At 55.6% G+C, this 20,501-nt stretch overlaps 2 protein-coding genes across 2 annotated transcripts; one reads left to right on the forward strand and one right to left on the reverse strand.

The window, feature by feature from the left end:
• The first annotated feature begins 8,161 nt into the window (after positions 1 to 8,161).
• On the forward strand, positions 8,162 to 9,694 carry KCNA10 (potassium voltage-gated channel subfamily A member 10). Its single transcript, XM_066352767.1, has one exon. It carries the CDS (start codon positions 8,162 to 8,164, stop codon positions 9,692 to 9,694), a length of 1,533 nt encoding a protein of 510 aa, XP_066208864.1.
• Positions 9,695 to 19,695: 10,001 nt separating this feature from the next.
• Positions 19,696 to 20,385, reverse strand: LOC136382924 (MAPK-interacting and spindle-stabilizing protein-like). Its single transcript, XM_066352309.1, has one exon. The coding sequence runs from the start codon at positions 20,383 to 20,385 to the stop codon at positions 19,696 to 19,698; it is 690 nt and encodes a 229-aa protein (XP_066208406.1).
• Between the last annotated feature and the right edge of the window lie 116 nt (positions 20,386 to 20,501).

Here is a 20,501-nt window from a genome sequence, read left to right on the forward strand (position 1 = left end):
AAAGGCGATCCTATTTCACGGATGGGTAGGGTTTCTGAATCCAGGCACCCACTGCCAGGCTTCTTCCTGCCAGAGCTGCTGCCCGCCTGACAGCAGCGGGTCCCTCGCCATGGGCAGCTGACCCAGCCCGAGCACCCAGCACTCCCACGGGCCGAACCAGAGGCACCTTCTCCCGCACTGCTCCGCTCCCGCCGGTGAGTCCTGAGCCCCATTCCTCCCTCTGACCCACACTTCAGTCTCTGCAGCTGGATCTCAGCCTCCGTCTCAAGGGGCCCTGCACCTCTTTCTCCTGGACTTCCTGGAGAATTCCGGTGAAAGTCAGTTGTGAGCACAGCGACAAGCCTGAGCTACCCAGCCTGGCTCCGTTCCTAGCATACTCTTAGGAAGACACGTTATTCTTATGGTCCACAATCCTAGCTCATGTGGCTCAGAGCCTTCTAGAGTACCAGTTTCAACCCCCCCATCTATGCCTGGGCTTTGTCATAGCTGTCCCTAGATCCTCACCCACTATGCCCATTTCTGCTCCAGAAATTCGGGAGCCTTCTTAGGGTTTAAGGCAGGGGTCCCCAAACTACGGCCCGTGGGCCGCATGCGGCCCCCTGAGGCCATTTATCCGGCCCCCGCTGCACTTCCGGAAGGGGCACCTCTTTCATTGGTGGTCAGTGAGAGGAGCACATTGACCATCTCATTAGCCAAAAGCAGGCCCATAGTTCCCATTGAAATACTGGTCAGTTTGTTGATTTAAATTTACTTGTTCTTTATTTTAAATATTGTATTTGTTCCCGTTTTGTTTTTTTTTTTACTTTAAAGTAAGATATGTGCAGTGTGCATAGGGATTTGTTCATAGTTTATTTTATAGTCTGGCCCTCCAACAGTCTGAGGGACAGTGAACTGGCCCCCTGTGTAAAAAGTTTGGGGACCCCTGGTTTAAGGAGTCCCCAGAGTCCCCACTGTTCAACGGCCCACATGAGAGCCGATACCCAAGCCCAGGAGGCAGACGCAGAAGAACTTCAGCTGGAGGAGTAGACAGGTACACTGGCTTCGGTGGGACTTTGTCAACCGCATGGGACCCCTCCCACCACCTACCCACCCACCTGGGCAGGTGCCTGCCACTCCAGGTGGCCGCTTCATCCATCAGCTCACACCTTCAGGCACCGATCAATGAATTATTCAATAAATATTTGCGGAGGGTCTTCAATGGGCATAGTGGGGTGGTACAGGGTAGGAATCCTTGCCCCAAATCTCTCTGTAAACACTGTTATTGCCCCGGCTTTCCAGATGAGGGGGGTTTCTTTAAGGAAGTGATCCCAAAAAAGTAACTCAAGATTGGGGGCATTTGCCAAAAGGAGGCTGGCCTTTGGCAATTGTTGGTCAGTGTCAACATTTACCCACAGAGCCTGCTTCCCCAGCCTGGGAAGGTGAGTGTAGAGGTGTAGTTGGGGGCTGCCAGATGGAGCAAGGTCCCCCCCCCGAGTTCCCTGAAGGATAGCACATGCGGTAGCAGAACCCAGAATTGGCCATAGAGACTGGATGCGGCCATAGAGACTGGATGCGGCCATAGAGACCGGATGAGGCCAGCGTCCTGCCACAGCACAGAAGCCGACAGGCACGCCCGGTCCCAGGCTGAGGGTGCTGGGGGCCTCCATCCAGGTGTGGAGGAATCTCTGGGCACCTTGTGCAGGGGTAACTGGATCCACCTGGCTGTGAGCTGGGGCACCTGGTCACCACACGGGGAGGCCATGGCAGCAATCCAGGCCAGAGGGGAGGTCTGCGCAGGCTGGCACCGTGAGAGGAGGGGCGGGGAGGGTTGAGGAGGTTGGACCTCACTGGGGGGGGGGGGCGGCAGTTCCCCCAGGATTTGGAAAATGATGGGGTGTGAAGGTCGGGGAGAAGGACACCTTTTCCTGAATAGTGAACCAGACGGGGCACAAACTGGGGGACGAAAAAGACGAGGTGAGCTCGAACAATCACGGGGGCGCCAAAGGAAGGCCCAGGCATGCTCTCAAAACCATGCCAGCTCCAGGCTCCTAAACGTACTGTGACCAACCTCTATGTGGCACTCGTTTAATCATGTCAACAGCCCTCTGATCTAAGGAGCCTCCCCATTTTACAGGTGAAGAAACTGAGGCACAGGTCGAATGACTTGTGCAGGGCTGGTGGGTCACAGTGGCAGGTCTCGGCCTGCAGGCTCCAGAGTCAGGCTTGTGACGTCAGGAGGGAGCTGTCCCGGCCTCTGTGGTGAATAGCAGCAGTGTGACTGTAAGCCCTGCTATTCCTGCCAGCGTGAATTATCCTGAAATCCTTCTTTTCAGCATCGCGGCTGCTGCTGCCCAGGTTTTAAAGGAAAAAGTGGCTGCCGGTGTCATTCCATCTCTATAGGAAGACAGCTCTGTCCTTGAGCTGTCCCCACAAGGGGAGAGACAGACAGCCCCTGCTGTGCCCACCCCACTGACAAGGAAGAGAGCCACGTGACAAGGTCCCCAGGCCCCCACCAACCCTCCCCTGTCGTCCTCCAATTGGTCCAAGTAACAGAACAACATCCTCGGGTTCCTAGAGGCAGACGGGCTAGAGGGGGGATGGTCAGAGCGCACCTGGAACAGACACCTGTGAGCGTGGGCGGGGTCTGGGGCTGCAGGTCTGTGCACAGGAGCCCACATGTGTCTCTGCATATCTGCACACGAGAACACGTCTATCCATGTGTTCAGGTGACTTGGTGATTGTAATGGCTGCAAGCATGCGTCTGTGACTACTGGTATGAGAAGGTGCATGTCACCATCTTGGTGAGTGTGTCTGTGTGGGGCTGCATGTGTGTCCATGTGCATAATCCATGTCTCTGTGTGTATGTGTCCCGAGCACAGTGCCTGGCTGAGTGAGCATAGATCACACATGGTGGTGGGTCTGCTATTGTGGGACTGACTGACCAGGAAGATGGTTGGCTTTGGAACTAGAGAACTTGAGTTTGAGTCACAACTTCATAACGGAGTGGCTAAAGGACCTGTGGGCAGTCACACACCCTGTTAGACCTCAGTTTCCTCATCTGTTAAGTGGGGATAATGACCCTCCGCTACCTTAGGGGCCATTGTGAGACTCAAGTCCCTGTGGAAGCACCTGGCCAGCCCGAGTGTAGGAGACGGGTGGACAGGGGAAAGCAGTCTCACCACAAGCAAAGGGGCTTAGAGTTCAAACCATACACGTCGTCCCCAGCTTCCTGTGGCCCGAAGACATCTGTCCCGGGGCACCCAGCAGGCTGGGCAGAGCAGGGCAGCCCCGGAGAGGGCCGGGCTGTTGCACTAGTGTGTGTGGTACTGTCCTTTCACTGGTGCCAGAACAGGGAACGAAGAAACGGCCGTCCCACCCAAATCCTGGCCGTGGCCCCGCTGACAGAGCGGCCAGCGTTCGCTGGGCACCTGCTGTGTTTATTCTATGTGGTGTCACTTTCTCACCACGTGTAGGAGGCAGGCACTAAAAGGCCACTTGTCTTGAGTCACACAGACACTAAGAGGCCAAGCCAGGACTGCGAGCAGCTGGCTGCCTCCACTTCCCCACCGAGTCAGCCTCCTGGCCGGTGCTGCTCTGGGCTTCCGGCTCTACCCTCCAATGCCCCAGGGCTGCCGTTCCGACCCTCTGCGCAGCGAGGCTGGGAGGCCTGGGCACTTGTAGGCACCTCCCCACGGGGATGGGGCAAGGGCAGGCAGCTCAGCCAGGAAGCCTTGCCTAAGACTCCAGCTTACTATTCCCTGGGGAAACTGAGGCCCATGAAGGGTGGGGTAACAAAATCCCGACCGCTGGTAAGGCAGACAGGAACAGAATCTATGTTCTTCCGGCGCCCGAGGGTGGGCCCGCAAGGAGTTCAAGGTGAAGGAGGAGCTAAGGCGCGGACTGAGGGCAGGCTGAGGACAGGGAGGAGGAGGGCCATAGTGCCACCTTGGAGGGAGAGTCAGCAAGACCCCAGGCCTGGCTGAGCGAAGATGGGAAGCGCAGTGCCACCCGTGATGGAAGGAGGGGGCACCGTGGAGACACCAAGGCAGAGTGGACTGTGGTTTGGGTCCAGCAGAACCATAGCGTCCTCTTCTGTCCAGCCTTCCATCAGCCCAAGGTTGGCCTTCCTTCCATGGTCCCCTCCTTTGCTCACCAGTGGGCAGAGGGGACGCACCCTGTGCCAGGCCCACCTTCCCACCCTCGACCCCCATCTGCCGCCAGCCCCGTGACAACCGAGCTCGCCCTCTGTGCAGCCGTGCGTTCCCTGTCCCTGGGGCTCCCCAGGGCCATGTGCAGTGCATACGGTTGTCTTTGCGCAATGACTTCTTCCATTCTGGGACTCACAGGTGGCTCCTGCCTCACCTGAGCGTGTAGGAGGGGTTGAAGTTGCTAAGCAACCAAAGGCGCGTGATGGGAAAGGCCATGGAAGGGACTCGGGACGCTCAGGCTCAGGGTGGCTCTGTCACCTTGAGAGGCCAGACGTACAGCCCAGCACTCGCACAGACATCTGCACAACATCTGCTCCGGGAGAGGCACAGGGCTGAGCCCCTGCTGGGCCCTGCGTGCAGGAAGCGCCCATCTTGTCTGGGAAGAGGCCGCCAGCACTGCAAAGCCACACCTAGCAAACAGGAAGTGCTACAGAGTATGGGCAGCAGCCAGGGTCTCTACATCAGGACTACATCAGGCAGCCAGGAAAGCTTCGTGGAACAGACGGGGCTGGAAATGACAGTGGTTCCACTATCCTAAGAATGCCTACTACGTGCCAGGCACCCTGTTCACAACATACATCATCTCTTTCCCGTCAGGAACCTTAAGGAAGGTATAATTAGAACCATTTAGAAAGGAAGAAAACAGAGTTCACAGAGGTGGTGATTTGCCCAAGACCACACACCCAGTGAGTGCAGAATGGAGATTCAAACCCTGTCTGTCTGTCTGTCTGTCTGTCTTAGAGAAAAGGGAATGAGCAAAGGTCAGGATGGGGGTGGGAGGTGTAAGATTCACTGGGTCCATGCGCGGGCCAGCCTGTCCCCAAGTGCAAAAACGACAGCGTTCAGCGGAGATAAGATATGGATCAAATAATGTGTTAAAATCCTGGCACGGAGTGGGGGGTGGGGCCTGACTGGGTAGCTCAGTTGGTTAGAGCATCATCCCAATAGGCCAAGGCTGTCAGTTGCAGGTTCAAACCTGGTCAGAGCACATACAAAAATCAACCAAGAAATGCATAAATAAGTGGAACAACAAGTTTATTTCTCTCTCTCTCTCTAAAAATTTACTTAAAAAAACAAAAACAAAAAACCTGTCTGGGGGGTTCTCGGGAGGGCAAGGGCACCTTCACCTGGCATCGTTAGGCTAAGCTTCATCTTCTGGTGACGTTAGACTGGCTCAAATGGTGGCCTGGAGGAAAGAAAACACCTGTATGTTCAGAGGAGAAAAGAGGTTGTTTTAACCCAATGCACTGTCTCAGTTGGCCAGGCAAGTGCCAAGATTCTGGGTGGAATAGAGATTGTAGGAGATTCTTGAGTAGGGTGTTTACTTCAGCTGTGGGTGAGAGTTCAGCCATGAGTACTGGTAATTCTACTGAAGCCTTAGAACAGGGGTCTCCAAACTACGGCCCGTGGGCCGCATGCGGACCCCTGAGGCCATTTATCCTGTCCTCCCCACCGCACTTCCAGAAGGGGCACCTCTTTCATTGGTGGTCAGTGAGAGGAGCATAGTTCCCATTGAAATACTGGTCAGTTTATTGATTTATAATTTACTTGTTCTTTATTTTAAATATTGTATTTGTTCCCGTTTTGTTTTTTTACTTTAAAATAAGATATGTGCAGTGTGCATAGGGATTTGTTCATAGTTTTTTTTTATAGTCCGGCCCTCCAACGGTCTGAGGGACAGTGAACTGGCCCCCTGTGTAAAAAGTTTGGGGACCCCTGCCTTAGACTACTGGGTAGTAGAAAGAATGTAGGACTCAGGGAAAGCCACTAGGGACCCACACCCTGCAGGGCCCTGTCCCATGCAATGGGAGAGGGCCCCCAAATACCCCAGCCCTACATCTCCACCCTCAGCGGGGTGCCCCACCCCACCTGGAGCAACCAGCTCCCCCCAGAAGCCAGATGGCAGCCCCAGACAGAACCAGCTCCAATCTTGGCTCACACAACTGTCATCGTCACTCCGTAGTGAGATAAGCGAACGTGAGTGTGGAACCACTCTGAGGGACTCCAGCGCTGGAGGCTGTCCTTGTCACCGGTGAGAGAAATGGCTCCACGGGCTGTGACCCTCAGCCCGGCCGGCCAGCCTGCCGCCAGTGTTCTTAAGTTGAAATCAAAGTGTGAGGAGGGAACCCTGGGCTATGTCTGTGGACTAATAGACGTATCCCAAACCAGTGGATGTGCTCTCCTTAACCCCAGCCCAACACACACACACACACACACACACACACTTACTTTCTTACTTCTTAACTGCCTAAATGATTTCTTAAAAATCACTCTCGGCCCTGGCCAGTTGGCTCAGTGGTAGAGTGTCGGCCTGGCGTGCAGAAGTCCCGGGTTCGATTCCCAGCCAGGGCACACAGGAGAAGCGCCCATCTGCTTCTCCACCCCTCCCCCTCTCCTTCCTCTCTGTCTCTCTCTTCCCCTCCCGCAGCCGAGGCTCCATTGGAGCAAAGATGGCCCGGGTGCTGGGGATGGCTCCTTGGCCTCTGCCCCAGGCACTAGAGTGGCTCTGGTCGCGACAGAGCGACGCCCCGGAGGGGCAGAGCATTGCCCCCTGGTGGGCGTGCCGGGTGGATCCCGGTCGGGCGCATGCGGGAGTCTGTCTGACTGTCTCTCCCCGTTTCCAGCTTCAGAAAAATACAAAAAAAAAAAAAAAAAAATCACTCTCAATAAACATCCTGGACTTAGGCAAACAAACAAACAAACAAACAAAAAACCCTAATAGCTGTTGGCTTCTAAAGTTCCTATTAGGTAGGGAAGCTGGGGAAAGCAATAGCTATACCTTAATGATCTTTCCAACAGGCATTTTATATACGTTATCTCATTTGATGTCCCCTCAAATCAAGGCTCGGGGCTCCTGGCCGAGGCGGAGCTGCGGCACAGAGGGCTCACTGCCGGGGAGGGGGGGCGCTCCTGGGCCACCAGCCCCCTCCCTCAGGCTCTTTCTTCCCCACAGGGCCAGTGGGGTCGTGTATGCCGCCCACCACTGGGGCCGAGGGGTAGTGGTGGACGTGATGACAAGTCGTTGAATTCTAGGTATGTTTTGAAGATATAACCAAAAGAACACACGAGGCACTGGCTGTCGAGTGTGAGTGAAAGAAAAGTGATAAGGCCCTGGCCGGTTGGCTCAGTGGTAGAGCGTCGGCCTGGTGTGCAGGAGTCCCGGGTTCGATTCCCGGCCAGGACACACAGGAGAAGCGCCCATCTGCTTCTCCACCCTTTCCCCTCTCCTTCCTCTCTGTCTCTCTCTTCCCCTCCCGCAGCCGAGGCTCCATTGGAGCAAAGTTGGCCCGGGCGCTGAGGATGGCTCCATGGCCTCTGCCTCAGGCGCTAGAATGGCTCTGGTCACAACAGAGTGATGCCCCAGATGGGCAGAGCATCGCCTCCTGATGGGCGTGCCAGGTAGATCCCGGTCAGGCGCATGCGGGAGTCTGTCTGACTGCCTCCCCATTTCCAACTTCGGAAAAATACAAAAAAAAAAAAAAGAAAAAAAGAAAAGTGATAAGGATGAGATTGGGTGTGGAAGGGTTCAGTACCCCGGAGGACTTCCTACAAATGCAAAATTTTATGCTTTATTATTAGAAAACATTAACTTACAAATAATTTCATTTAATCTAAAAAAGAAAAGAAATATTAGCTTCCTCTTTCATTATGGCCTCTCTCTACTACCATGGATGGAGACTCTCTTGGCTAGAGAAATTTTTTCTTTCTATGCAATTTTTCAAGTGATTTGCACCCTGAGTCAGACTCAGGGTGCAAACTGATCTCCAAGGAAGAATGTTGCCAAAACAACCACGAGATTCTTTTCCCAGCTAAACAGAAATCATTTCTCAGTCCAATGGCGTACCTTACGTCAATGAGCAAGAGCCAGCTGTCCCTCGTCCTCACTCCCGTATGACGAACTTCTTTCTCTCTCGCAGCTCACGGCAGGCCGGGAAGACTGAGGGTCTCCATGCTGCTTCCCCGACTCCCCTAGGATGGACGGATGCGGCTGGAAAGAAATGGAGGTCGCTCTGGTCAATTTCGATAACTCGGACGAAATCCAGGAACAGCCAGACTACACCACCGACTTCAGTCCCACCAGCCCCAAAAGCTGCCCTGGGAGCGGCCCCTTCTCCAACTGGAGGACCCTCATCAGTGACAGCACCAGCAACGAGTCGGCCTTTGCCAAGCTCCCCGAAGACTTCGTCGACCTGCCCGGGCCTGAGCCGGCGGTCATGAACGAAGGGAACCAGCGGGTGATCATCAACATCGCTGGGCTGAGATTCGAGACCCAGCTCCGCACCCTCAGTCAGTTTCCAGAGACCCTCCTGGGAGACCGGGACAAAAGGGTACAGTTCTTTGACTCCATGAGAAACGAGTATTTCTTCGATAGGAACCGGCCCAGTTTTGACGGGATCCTCTATTATTACCAGTCTGGTGGGAAAATCCGACGCCCGGCCAACGTCCCTATCGACGTCTTCGCCGATGAGATCAACTTCTATGAGCTGGGGAGCGAGGCCATGGACGAGTTCCGGGAGGACGAAGGCTTCATCAAAGACCCCGAAACGCCGCTCCCCGCCAACGACTTCCACCGGCAGTTCTGGCTCCTCTTCGAGTACCCCGAGAGCTCCAACGCCGCCCGGGGCGTGGCCACGGTCTCCGTCTTGGTCGTGATCATCTCCATCACCATCTTCTGCATGGAGACTCTCCCCGAGTTCCGAGAGGACAGGGAGCTGAAGGTGGTGAGGGACCCCGGCCTCAACACCAGCAGGACGATCCTCGCCCACACCATATTCACCGACCCCTTCTTCATGGTGGAGTCCACCTGCATCGTGTGGTTCACCTTCGAGCTGGTGCTCCGGTTTGTGGTCTGCCCCAGCAAGACCGGCTTCTTCAAGAACATCATGAACATCATCGACATCATCTCCATCATCCCTTACTTTGCAACCGTCATCACAGAGCTGGTCCAGCAGACAGAACCCAGCGCCCAGCAGAACACGTCCCTGGCCATCCTGAGGGTCATCCGGCTGGTGCGGGTCTTCCGCATCTTCAAGCTCTCCCGCCACTCCAAGGGGCTGCAGATCCTGGGACAGACGCTGAAGGCTTCCATGCAGGAGCTGGGGCTGCTCATCTTCTTCCTCTTCATCGGGGTCATCCTCTTCTCCAGCGCCGTCTACTTCGCCGAGGTGGATGAGCCGGAGTCCCATTTCTCTAGCATTCCTGATGGCTTCTGGTGGGCCGTGGTCACCATGACAACGGTGGGGTATGGAGACATGTGCCCGACCACCGCAGGGGGGAAGATTGTAGGCATCTTGTGTGCCATTGCGGGGGTCCTCACCATTGCCCTCCCTGTGCCCGTCATTGTCTCCAACTTTAACTACTTCTACCATCGGGAGACTGAAAATGAGAGGCAGAACATCCCGAGAGAAATCAACAAAATCATCCACAGTGCGGGTTCAAGAATGGGCAGCACCGAGTCTCTTAGTAAGAGCAACGGCGGCTGCTCTGCAGAGAAGCCTAGGAAGTGAACCGTCCGGGGCTTCCTGGCTCGCTGCGTCTCTCTGTCTCTGTGTCTCCCTGTCTCTCTCCCTCCTCCTCCAGTCTCTGTCTCTCTTCCCCTGCCTCTTGCACTCTGCTTTTCCAAAGACCAAAATGCATCTTTTTGTGACCAACAGGCTATCTTTGACTACAAGTGGTTTTAATAAACGTATTTTGCTGCCGCGTTTTCTAAGCTGTTTCTTCTCAACCAACCACAGGAAGATTTTGTTCTCCTTTCCTGTGAGCGGGGAGTTCGGGTCCGTGCTTCTCACCTGTGGTTCCCAAGACCAGCTCTATTGGTCTTTCCCAATGACGGGCACAGGGAGGGCAATGGTGAGGACCCCTGCAATGGCACACAGGATGCCTACAATCTTCCCCCCTGCGATGTTCGGTATCTCATTGCATCTCTAAACAACCAGTAGAACAGATTTGATTATTATTCCCATAATAGTTATGCAGAGGAACTAGGGGACAGCCACTTACCCAGGGTCACCAGAAACAGTGACAGAGTCAATGCTGGGGTCCAAATCTCCTACCTGCCAGTCTAGTGTTCTCTCCACTAAGGTATGTGATGGGGGCGCGGGCGGGGGCGGAGGGGCTGAGGGCTCTGTCATTCAGAGGACTCAGGCAGCACACCTCTGGGCAGGAACGATCTTCCCTAGGGCCCCTCCACCTCCACGCAGCTCGGGAAGGCAGGACCTGCCTGGGCCCGGCCCCTCAGTGCCTTCCTTGAGCAGGAGACAAGAAGAAACATCCCCAGGTGCATTCCAGCTGGTGTGTCTCCATGAATTTACGCACAGGCTGGAACCCTGAGTGGGGGGCCTCCTGTGAAGAGGAGAAAGAGGTGTACACCCAAGGACCGCGCTAGGGAAATGGTCATATGCTCCTGCCTTGGCATTCAGCCCCCTTTGGGCCATCAGGAATTGACCTGTGGGGCATCTGGGGTGGGAGTAGCAGGGTCCTAAGTCATGTGCCCAGAGGCCAGGCCTCCCCAAGGAGGGTGGCTGTGGCAGGCCACCTGGCAGAGAATCCAGCTCAGCCCACCAGCTCCCACAATGAGGGGATGGAGCTGGGAATCCCCAGAAGTCAGGGAGGGACGCCTGTTCTCCATCCCTTCCCATTCACTCCCTCAAGTTAGGAAGCGCCTGCCTTCCTCAGACCCAACGCTCAATATCTGGCCACACCTCAAAGGTGACAATGGCCTCCAGCCACCGGTCACTGCACAGCTCCACTCTACAAGACCTAAGTCACACCCCACAACACATAATCCAGGCACACACCCAGCTCTACACAACCCTGCAAGACACAAAGCTGCAGCCACGATACACTGCACAGTGTCCAGGAGTTGGGTCACATGCTGGTTTCACGGACAGAAACTAATTTTGAGGACTCTGTAGAAAGAGTTAACTGACGAGGGGTGGGGAAAGCAGTCAGGGTGGGGATCACATCATGATCAACACACTGCCCCCTGCTGGACGCATCATACATTCATTGTTTTATTTCATCTGAAACAACCACTGCAAGGGAGATCTTACTTCCATGTACAGAGAAGGAAACTGAAGCTTCAAAGAGTTGAATAAGCTCTCCCTACATGGGAAACATTCACAGGCACCCCCAAATCAAGGGAATGCAAAACCAAGATGAGCAGACATCAATGGAACCCCAATTGTCCTCTCTCCCCACCTTCTTGTCCAAAGACCCAGCCCCTATATCTGTCACCCTCAATCCACCTGCACCTACCAGGCAAACTAAAGGTAGTGGTACCATCGCCTGGGACAGCATCATCCTCTGCGGTTCTGGGACATCAGAGAGGCTGAGAGTGGAGCTACCCCTCGCTGCACCAGCCTCTCCTGCTTCACGCCTGCGCAGAGGCCTCGCAGAGGAGCTCAGTCACTCATCTAAGAAGGCGGGGCTGGGCCTCTGGGACAACCTCCCAGACACAGAGCTCCCCGTGCAGTGTGGCCGGAGTGGCTTACACCCAGACGCAGCTCACACACAAGGGTTCCCCGCCTTATTCTTCCAACTTGGTCAGCAGCTCGCCCTCTGATGGCTCTGCCCAGCCCTCACTCTGCCCCAGACGCTGACCCCTTCCCACGACTCCCTCAGACACCCTCCGGGGGCCACAACTGGGGTAGAGATGTATCAGGCAGGATGCTTTCGGTTGCAAGTGGCAGAAACCCAACTCAGACTGCGCCGAAAGAGAGGACCGGATCGGTTCACGTGATTGAGACACGCAGGAGGGAAACTGACTGTAGGGCCCCTGAGTCTGGGGACCCTAATGGCACCTCCAGAGCTCCTGTCGCCTCTGTCCACCTCCCTTCTCTGCATGCCTCTGAGGCTGGACGGCATCCCTTCCCCCTGACGCAGGCGCTCTCCGGGGGCTAGGGAGCACGGTTGCCGCAGGTCACAGCGTGTCTCCATCTATCCAAAAAAGAATACTAACTAAAACTAAATACATATATGCACACACATGTAATCACCTTTGCATCTGATTATTATCTATCATTCCTCGCAGAAATGTTAGATCCTGAGGGTAGGGATTGTCTTCTCTCTGGCCCACTGCTGTGTTCCCGGGGTCTGTCACAGCACACAGCAGATACTCAAGGAACGTGTGTTGACATAATGAATTGTCCCTTCAAGCCTTCCCTCCCAATTACCCTAAAGAGACCAAACTAAGCCACTCTATGGCCTGGTAAGATTTTGTTCTCGCCCATCCCTCCACCCCCAAACCCTCCTAGACTATAGCGGAAGGCCAGACGCTCCCAGTGAGGGGTTTGAATGCAGGGGCCCTTGAAAGCCTTACAGCAGTGGGCCTGGGCTCTGAGGCTGGGGTGCAGCTAGGAAACAGGCACAGGGGAGGCCTGGCCTAAGGCCCTGCAGACTCCCCAGCACCCTCCCGGGCCCATCTGCCTGAGGGGAAAACTTAGAGGAGAGGAGGACCCCCGCCGTCTCTGAGACCCCAATTTGGGAAGTCTTTCAGAAGGTCACGTCTGGGACCCCTTCACAAGTTTTCCAGGGGAACACTTGAGCCTTCGGAAGGCTGCCCTTCTCCACAAGCCCCGCCTCCAGGGCAGCATGAGCTCCTCCCCTTGAGCCCAGACTCTGCCTGGAGCCCCACCCCCACCCGGCGCTGACCCAGCCGGCCCCTCCCCAGGACGCCTGCTCCCCCGGGGACTCCTGCCCAGGCCGCCTCCACACCAGCCTCTGAAGAAGGGGTGCGGTCCCGCCTCCAGTGACAAAGCTTCACCCTTCTCCCCGTATTCCCTCCGTGTTAGATCCCAGGGATGGAAGGAAGGGGTCACCCAAGGTGCCCCTGGCCCCGCGGCAGCTGTCCAGCCTCCTATAAAATAAAACCCGCTCACCCCATGGAGGGAAGCTCCCCAGAGGCCCTTTGAAAAGAGGAAGAAAGCCACCCTGGTCTCCTCAGAGACCACCGTGTGGCCTGGCGGCAGCTCCCAGAGACAGGAGACCGGAGACCGGCTGCCTCAAACGCAGGGATGAAAAGGAGCCAGCAGTGGCCGGGACGGGGAGGTGGGGAACAGGAAGATCAGACAGACTTTTGTTATTGCTTCCCAGGGGGAGCAGAGGCAGAAAGCCGCCTGCGAAATGTCACCGGATAATGAGTGCTGCTCCCCTCGTCACGGAGGTGCCTGTCAGATGCATGTGGAGGGAATGACAGGAAACCTCATTCGGAATTTTGGGTGGTTCTTCTTTCTCTTCTGAGCCAGAGGGGCCACGGATGAACCCCTTTCTTCCCACCACCACCCTACTGTCCGATTGTTAACAGAAATCATATGTGCAAATATAACAGGAAAAAAAAATAAACAGAACAGAAATAATAACACCAAGTGCCCAAGGCGATTGTGGAACTGAAATAAGATAGTGTGTGAAATTCCTTAGCCAAAGGTAAAACATGGTATAGCAAGCAGGATGAAGGTAGATGGTGCCCAGGATAAGAACTCACCTGCAGGAGGGTAAAGCCTTCAAGGGCCACAGCTGTGCCTTTGTAATAGTATAATCCCTGCCCAGTGTCTGGTGTGTAACAGGCACTCGGCAAATCAAAGAAGGAAACGAGTAAGAGAGAAAAGTAGAGGTGACACAATGATCAGATGAGCTCCCCTGACAAACAACAATAACTTCCCTCTGTTGTATGCCATGCACGATTCTAAGATGCTCAGATGCCGCAGCTAACAAGTGGCCGAGGCAGGATTCAAACCTGGAAGCTTGGCTGCAGGTCTGTCTACAGTGTAGGTCTCTGCCCCAAACCACCTCTACTCACAGCACTGTTTGAGGAGAGCCTGGATGGCTGAGCCCAGGAGAGTTTCTGCCTGTTGAAATCCTGCCCAGCAAACACGCCCTCCTCCAAGAAGCTTATTTGGATCAGACGTTGCCCATGCTGTGTCTACCTTCCCCTTCCCCCAGCTCAGCTCATCACTATAGCCTCAGAACCCCAATACTACAGGCCAGGCTCAGAGTCGGTGTTCAGTTGTATTTTCTAAATTAAAGTGTGATGACACTGGTTCTCTGGTGCTGAATGAGTGTGCACGAGCTCTCTACTGCTGCGTAACAAATCATCCCAAGACTTAGCTTAAAATAAAGTACATTTATTATCTCACAGTTTCTGTGGGTCAAGAATCCAGGCAGCTTAGCTGGATGTCAGCCGGTGTCGCAGGCACTTTAAGGCTCAACCAGGACTTGTGGGGGAAGACCCAGCATCGGCAGTTTTAGATTTTGAAGGTGGAGCCTTTCTTCTCTTCCGCCACCGGAGCGCCCTCTACTCTACTTGGACGTGTGTAATACATACTCCCCTTCCCTTTGTAGAAGCAACTCTCAGTAAAGCAGACAGGCTTGTGAGCAGGGCGTGGGATTGGGGGGACGGCTATCTGGTTGTGCTGTCTTAGCTTCAGTCCGCGGCTTTCTGAGGTTTTTAAGGAGATCATCCTGCTGTGGTTTGGGGGGGAGGCATGCTGATGTTGGGGGCACTGGGTGGCATTCTAATGACCTTGCCCCGCAGCAACCATAGAGAGAGGCCACCCCCTGAGGAAGAGGACAATGCTCTTACAGAAGTGGATTCTTAGTGTCAGTCATCCAAAGAGGAGGGACTTGGGCAGGTGGATGGGGAGCCCCCGCCTCTACTAAAACCTCCCTCTCTTCCATCTAGACCTGAAGGGCAGAAACTGTCCAGATATGAACTTCACGGCAGAAAGCAATAGGAGGATACGGGAGGCCAAATACTGGTCCCCCAAAGATGTCCACATCCTGATCCCTGAAACCTGTGACTGTGTTAACATGGCAAAAGGAACTTTGCAGATGTGACTACATTAGGATCTTGAGATGGGAGGTCATCCTGGATCAGTGGTCCCCAACCCCCAGGCCGTGGACCAGTACTGGTCCGTGGGCCATTTGGTACCGGTCCACAGAGAAAGAATAAATAACTTACATTATTTCCGTTTTATTTATATTTAAGTCTGAATGATGTTTTATTTTTTAAAATGACCAGATTCCCCCTGTTACATCCATCTAAAACTCACTCTTGACGCTTGTCTAGGTCACTTGATACATTTATCCCTCCCACCCTAAAAGCCTGTCCGTGAAAATATTTTCTGACATTAAACAGGTCTGTGGCCCAAAAAAGGTTGGGGACCACTGTCTCTCTGCCTCCCTGCTTCTCACTTCAGAAAAATACAAAAGAAGAAGAAGAAGAAGAAGGGGAAAGAAAAAGAGACACCAGGTATATGTGGGCACAGAGGAAAGGTCGTGAGAGGACACAGTAAGAAGGCAGCCATCTGCAAGCCAAGGAGAGAGGCCTGGGGAGAATCTGACCTTGCCGACACCTTGATCTTGGACTTCAGCCTCCAGAAGAGGGAGAAATGAATTTCTGTTGTTTATACCAACCAGTAGGTGATATTTTCTTATGATATCCCAAACTAACTAACACACCACTGGAGACGAGAAGAAAGCTACAGAAGTCAGAGTGGTCAGAGGAGAGAGGGTCCCGGGAGACATACAGCTTTGCCAGGGAGTACCCCTTGGGCAGGAGAAAGCCCTTCCTCTGTACTTAGGTCTAAATAACCCTGGGAATCCAGGCCAAGTCCATAGCCCAGCTGTCACCAGGTAACTAAAATATCTGCATGGCACAATCTGCACCAGCTTGACCATTGATCCATTCATCTGACTCTCAGGCCCAAGACTGTGATTTCTGAAGTTTCCCAGATCCCGATCCGTTCTCTCCCTAACTGGCCTGGGACTCCCTGGACTCAAAGTGCTCAGAGACTCTCTACTTTTTTACATATTAGGCAAACTCGCCAGGACCTCAGACCAGGGACTGAAGCACTAGGGAAATGGGGCACTAGACCTGAGGACTCTGACTGCGGCTCCACAGGGCAGGGAGGGGGCTGGGCTGGCAGGGGCTGGTGGGAGACCCCGTGTGTGACTCTGTGTCCTTCGTGTGTCTGCCTGTGTGCACTCGCGTCTTTGTGACCTCGCAATTCTCAGCACTAGGGATCGTGCCACTCAAGCAGAGATTTGCCCACTCCTGTCACAAGGCACAAGCACCCTTTCAGGTTAGACCATCTCAGAAGCTGAGGCCATGAGACTGGCCACCAACATGACCCAGGGAGTCCCGGGAACACAAGGCTGGGCATCTGGACAGCCAGTCTATCCACAATCCCCTTCGCTACTTATAAACGACTCTCTCTTGATGAGAAACGTCCCCCAGGGAGCTGATATGGGGACAGCTACAACTTGGGGCTGAGCTGGCAGGACTTCCCAGGCTACAGCTCAGAGCCGCAGGAGGTGTGGCTGGCCCCCACCCAGGACACTCCTGGACACAGGAGAGGCCTGTCTCCAGGGGCTCCTTGTTCCCTCTCACAGGCCCTAAAAATAAAGTGCCTAGGACACAGTTATTCTGGTCTCAGTGCTAAACGGAGCCCTGGGAAAGAAAGGGGCTCTCAAGTTTCGTGGCTGGGGCCAGAGGAGAGGACAAGGACAGAGGTGGGGGAGGGGAGGGTGCAGATGGAGCTCCAGCATCGGCCCTGGAGAAACCGAGGCCACCAGCTCGGAGGAGGTGGCCGGGCCATGAGCAGCTCCCGAAAGGGAGGCGCAATTCCACCAGCCAGAGCGGGGAGACAGCCTGGGTCTGCATCCCCCCTCGCCTCAGCCCCGAGGCTGCGGGGAGTGTCTAATACACCCAATCCTGGTTTGTCTCCAGGCTCCCTGGAGCTGCAGCTCCTTGGGGTGAAGGGCTGTTCCACCGACTCAGAGCCCCTCAGGCACACACAGCAGGTACATCTTTGCCGAGCCAACTCCAGTCCCAAATGTCAGTCTGGTATCACAGGTGATCCCGAAAGGTCAGAGAGGGAGGACAGCAGAGAACAAAGACTGAGGAAGAAGAGGCTAACCAGCAAGACATTCACTGAGGAAGGGGCTTCCGGACAGGCACCACATTTTCTGTTTCTATGCCTCCTGCAGAAGCTGATGTTCTGCATCATAGGCATTTAGTAAAATCTATTCTTGGACTGGCCACTGCCCTGGGAACCTGGGGTGGGGAAGGAGGAACATTGCTGGATAGAAAACAAGGTGTATACAAAGCAGGTATTTGAGACTTGACCACTAGAGGGCGCTCCAGGACAAGAGCTGAGTGTCGGCAGCTCGCACCCGTTCTGGAGTTTAGAGAGGGGCAGATTGGGGTTTGTTTACTCCTTCAAATACATCTACTGAGCAATTAATTACTCTGTGTCAAACGCTAAGTGCTATGAAGGACATAAAATGATTTTGATGCAACTGCTGCCCTCAACGGCGGGGTCATCTCATTCAAAAGATGAGAGGCATGAACGAAAAGGAACATATTCGTGTCTGTCTACTGGTGATTTCCATTTATGAGAGGCTGATTTCATAAATTTTTATCATCTCCATTATCCGAGCCCCCCAAAGCACCCCATGAGGTGGAGGGTCCCTGTCGTGCTCTCTGATGGACACAGTACCCAGAACAGAGAGCTTCACACAGTAGGTACACAAAGCATACTTTTTAATAAATAAGACCAGCGATGATTCTAATTAGTCCCAAGCAAACCCAGTGGCCAGGGGTCCACCAGCAAGTGCTCCTGCAGTTTGAGAGGTTTGGTGAAGTGGGCGTCACATGCAGTGGGGGGGGGGGGGGCGGGTTCTTCTCAGAGGAGGTGACCTTGAAGCTGGGTTTGAAGGACGAAGAGCAGTTCACAGGTTAGAGGAAGTGGGAAGGGGCTTACTTAGCAAAGGGAACAGCATGAGCGGTGTGGAGAGGCCAGCCCTGCAGAGCTGGGCATGACAGTGCCAGGACAGACCAGATGTCCCTCGGCAGGAAGGGACATGCCCTGCCATTCGGGGCTGCCAACCGTGACCAGGGCTTTGCCCCACCCCCACCCCCACGTTCCCACTGTCTGCTTCCTGCCCTTTGCTGCTGCGTTTCCAGCTGTCTCGGCCTTCCTGACACTGGCAACCTGTCGGTTCTTTCCCCCTTCGGCTGCAAGCAAGAAACAAACTGCACAGCTCAGAAAACAATCCATCATTTTGTCATAACATTTCCATTTCAAAGACTTCCTTTCCAAGCTTCTCTGGCCAAATGCTTCCTCTCATTAGCATGAGGAGATGTAGCAGGAGAGATGAGTGACAAGGAAGAGAGAGGAAGTGGAAATGGGGCGCTAGACCTGAGGACTCTGGCTGCAGCTCCGCAGGGCAGGGAGGGGGCTGGGCTGGCAGGGGCTGGTGGGAGATCCCGTGTGTGGCTGTGTCCTTCGTGTGTCTGCCTGTGTGCACTCGCGTCTTTGTGACCTTGCAATTCTCAGCACTCAGGATCGTGCCACTCAAGCAGAGATTTGCCCACTCCTGTCACAAGGCACAAGCTCCCCACCCCCACCCCTACCCCCGGTACTTGCTTGGCCCCCATGGATGCCAGGAGCTCTCCTGGGTACTGAGGATGCAGAGGAAGGACCGGGTGCTGTCCACCAGGCTCCCGGGCAGGGAACAACCTGGAAGCACCCCCAGGATAAATGCTGAGCAATTAGGAACAGGGAGATGGGGGTCAGGTGGAATGGGGTGTCACCTGAGAGGACGCAGAAGCTGGTCTTGATGGATGAGAAGCAGTTCTCAGAGAAGAAAGGAGCATCAGGCAAAGGAGAGGGCAAGAGCCAGGCCGGGGCCAGCCCTGCAGGGAGCTGGGGTAGCCAAGGCAACTGATGCCCGGGGGCGGATGGGAACATCCGGAGGACTGGGCTACCCTCTCCCCGCCCTGGTGGGAACCGGGTGGTGAGTCCACCCAGCTCCTCCCCATAAGCAAACAGCAGCTGTGCTAGCGACCTGGCCCCTCCATCCCCTTGCGGACCCCACAGACATCTGGGCCTGCTGCAGAACACATGTGGCAGAACCTTAAAACCTGGAGGCAGCTTGGCCACCTTCTCGCCCCTTCAGCGTCCTCCCAGAGTGCACTGAGCCGCTCCCCAGGGACAGCAAAGGGCTGGCAGTGTTGTGGGCTCAGGAACGGGCGGGTGTGAGCAGGGTGGGTACTTACAGAGACCTAAAAGGGAAGAGGAGACCACAGCAAGCAGTGTGACCCCGAGGACCTCCCCGAGCAGGTCATTCATCCATTCACCCTTTCACTCAGTCCTCCAACAGGACTTGAATTGTGGCAATCCATGAGTTAGGCACCCAAGATATCAAAACGAGAGGAGCACAGTGTCGGTGAGGGAGACAGACCGGAAACTAAGGTGGGGACACTAAGCACTCCACTGAGGAGTGGGGCACCAAGAGGCCGCAGCCCAGACTGGTCGGGAGCATCCTGAAGAGACTGGACTGAGGGGAGGTCGGCAGGACAATCAACCGTCCGAGGGGTTGGGGTGTGGAAGAAAGTCTGGGCAGTGTTTTCCAGCAGCCCGGAGACCTGGGAGCAGGACGGGCGGGGCAGCCCACTCCCATCAGCCCCTGGGGGGAGCTGCCTCAGTGCCTGGTCACTGCCTTCTCAGGACACAGCAGGACACCAGGGCCCGGTGGGCGGGGCTTGGGCCCAGGTGTGGTGAGGGGCCAGGCCACCAGGGCCCGGTGGGCGGGGCTTGGGCCCGGGTGTGGTGAGGGGCCAGGCCACCAGGCCCCGGTGGGCGGGGCTTGGGCCCGGGTGTGGTGAGGGGCCAGGCCACCAGGGCCCGGTGGGCGGGGCTTGGGCCCGGGTGTGGTGAGGGACCAGGCCACCAGGGCCCGGTGGGCGGGGCTTGGGCCCAGGTGTGGTGAGGGGCCAGGCCACCAGGGCCCGGTGGGCGGGGCTTGGGCCCAGGTGTGGTGAGGGGCCAGGCCACCAGGGCCCGGTGGGCGGGGCTTGGGCCCAGGTGTGGTGAGGGGACAGGCCACCAGGGCCCGGTGGGCGGGGCTTGGGCCCAGGTGTGGTGAGGGGCCAGGCCACCAGGGCCCGGTGGGCGGGGCTTGGGCCCAGGTGTGGTGAGGGGCCAGGCCACCAGGGCCCGGTGGGCGGGGCTTGGGCCCAGGTGTGGTGAGGGGCCAGGCCACCAGGGCCCGGTGGGCGGGGCTTGGGCCCAGGTGTGGTGAGGGGCCAGGCCACCAGGGCCCGGTGGGCGGGGCTTGGGCCCCGGTGTGGTGAGGGGCCAGGCCACCAGGGCCCGGTGGGCGGGGCTTGGGCCCCGGTGTGGTGAGGGGCCATCTGGTCCAAGCTCCCGATTTAGAAACGTCATTAAATTTAGACTTTCTACATTAACCTCCAATTGCGGTTTGACTATTTAAAATACAATTTGTTAAGCATAAACCTTGAAATGTCAC

Source organism: Saccopteryx leptura, chromosome 11 (genome assembly GCF_036850995.1).
Source record: "Saccopteryx leptura isolate mSacLep1 chromosome 11, mSacLep1_pri_phased_curated, whole genome shotgun sequence".
Lineage (NCBI taxonomy): Eukaryota > Metazoa > Chordata > Mammalia > Chiroptera > Emballonuridae > Saccopteryx > Saccopteryx leptura.

What these genes read in the sequence shown, in the direction of transcription:
- KCNA10 (XM_066352767.1), top strand. Translation starts at nt 8,162, where the DNA reads ATGGACGGATGCGGCTGGAAAGAAATGGAGGTCGCTCTGGTCAATTTC.
- LOC136382924 (XM_066352309.1), bottom strand. Translation starts at nt 20,385, where the DNA reads ATGGCCCCTCACCACACCGGGGCCCAAGCCCCGCCCACCGGGCCCTGG.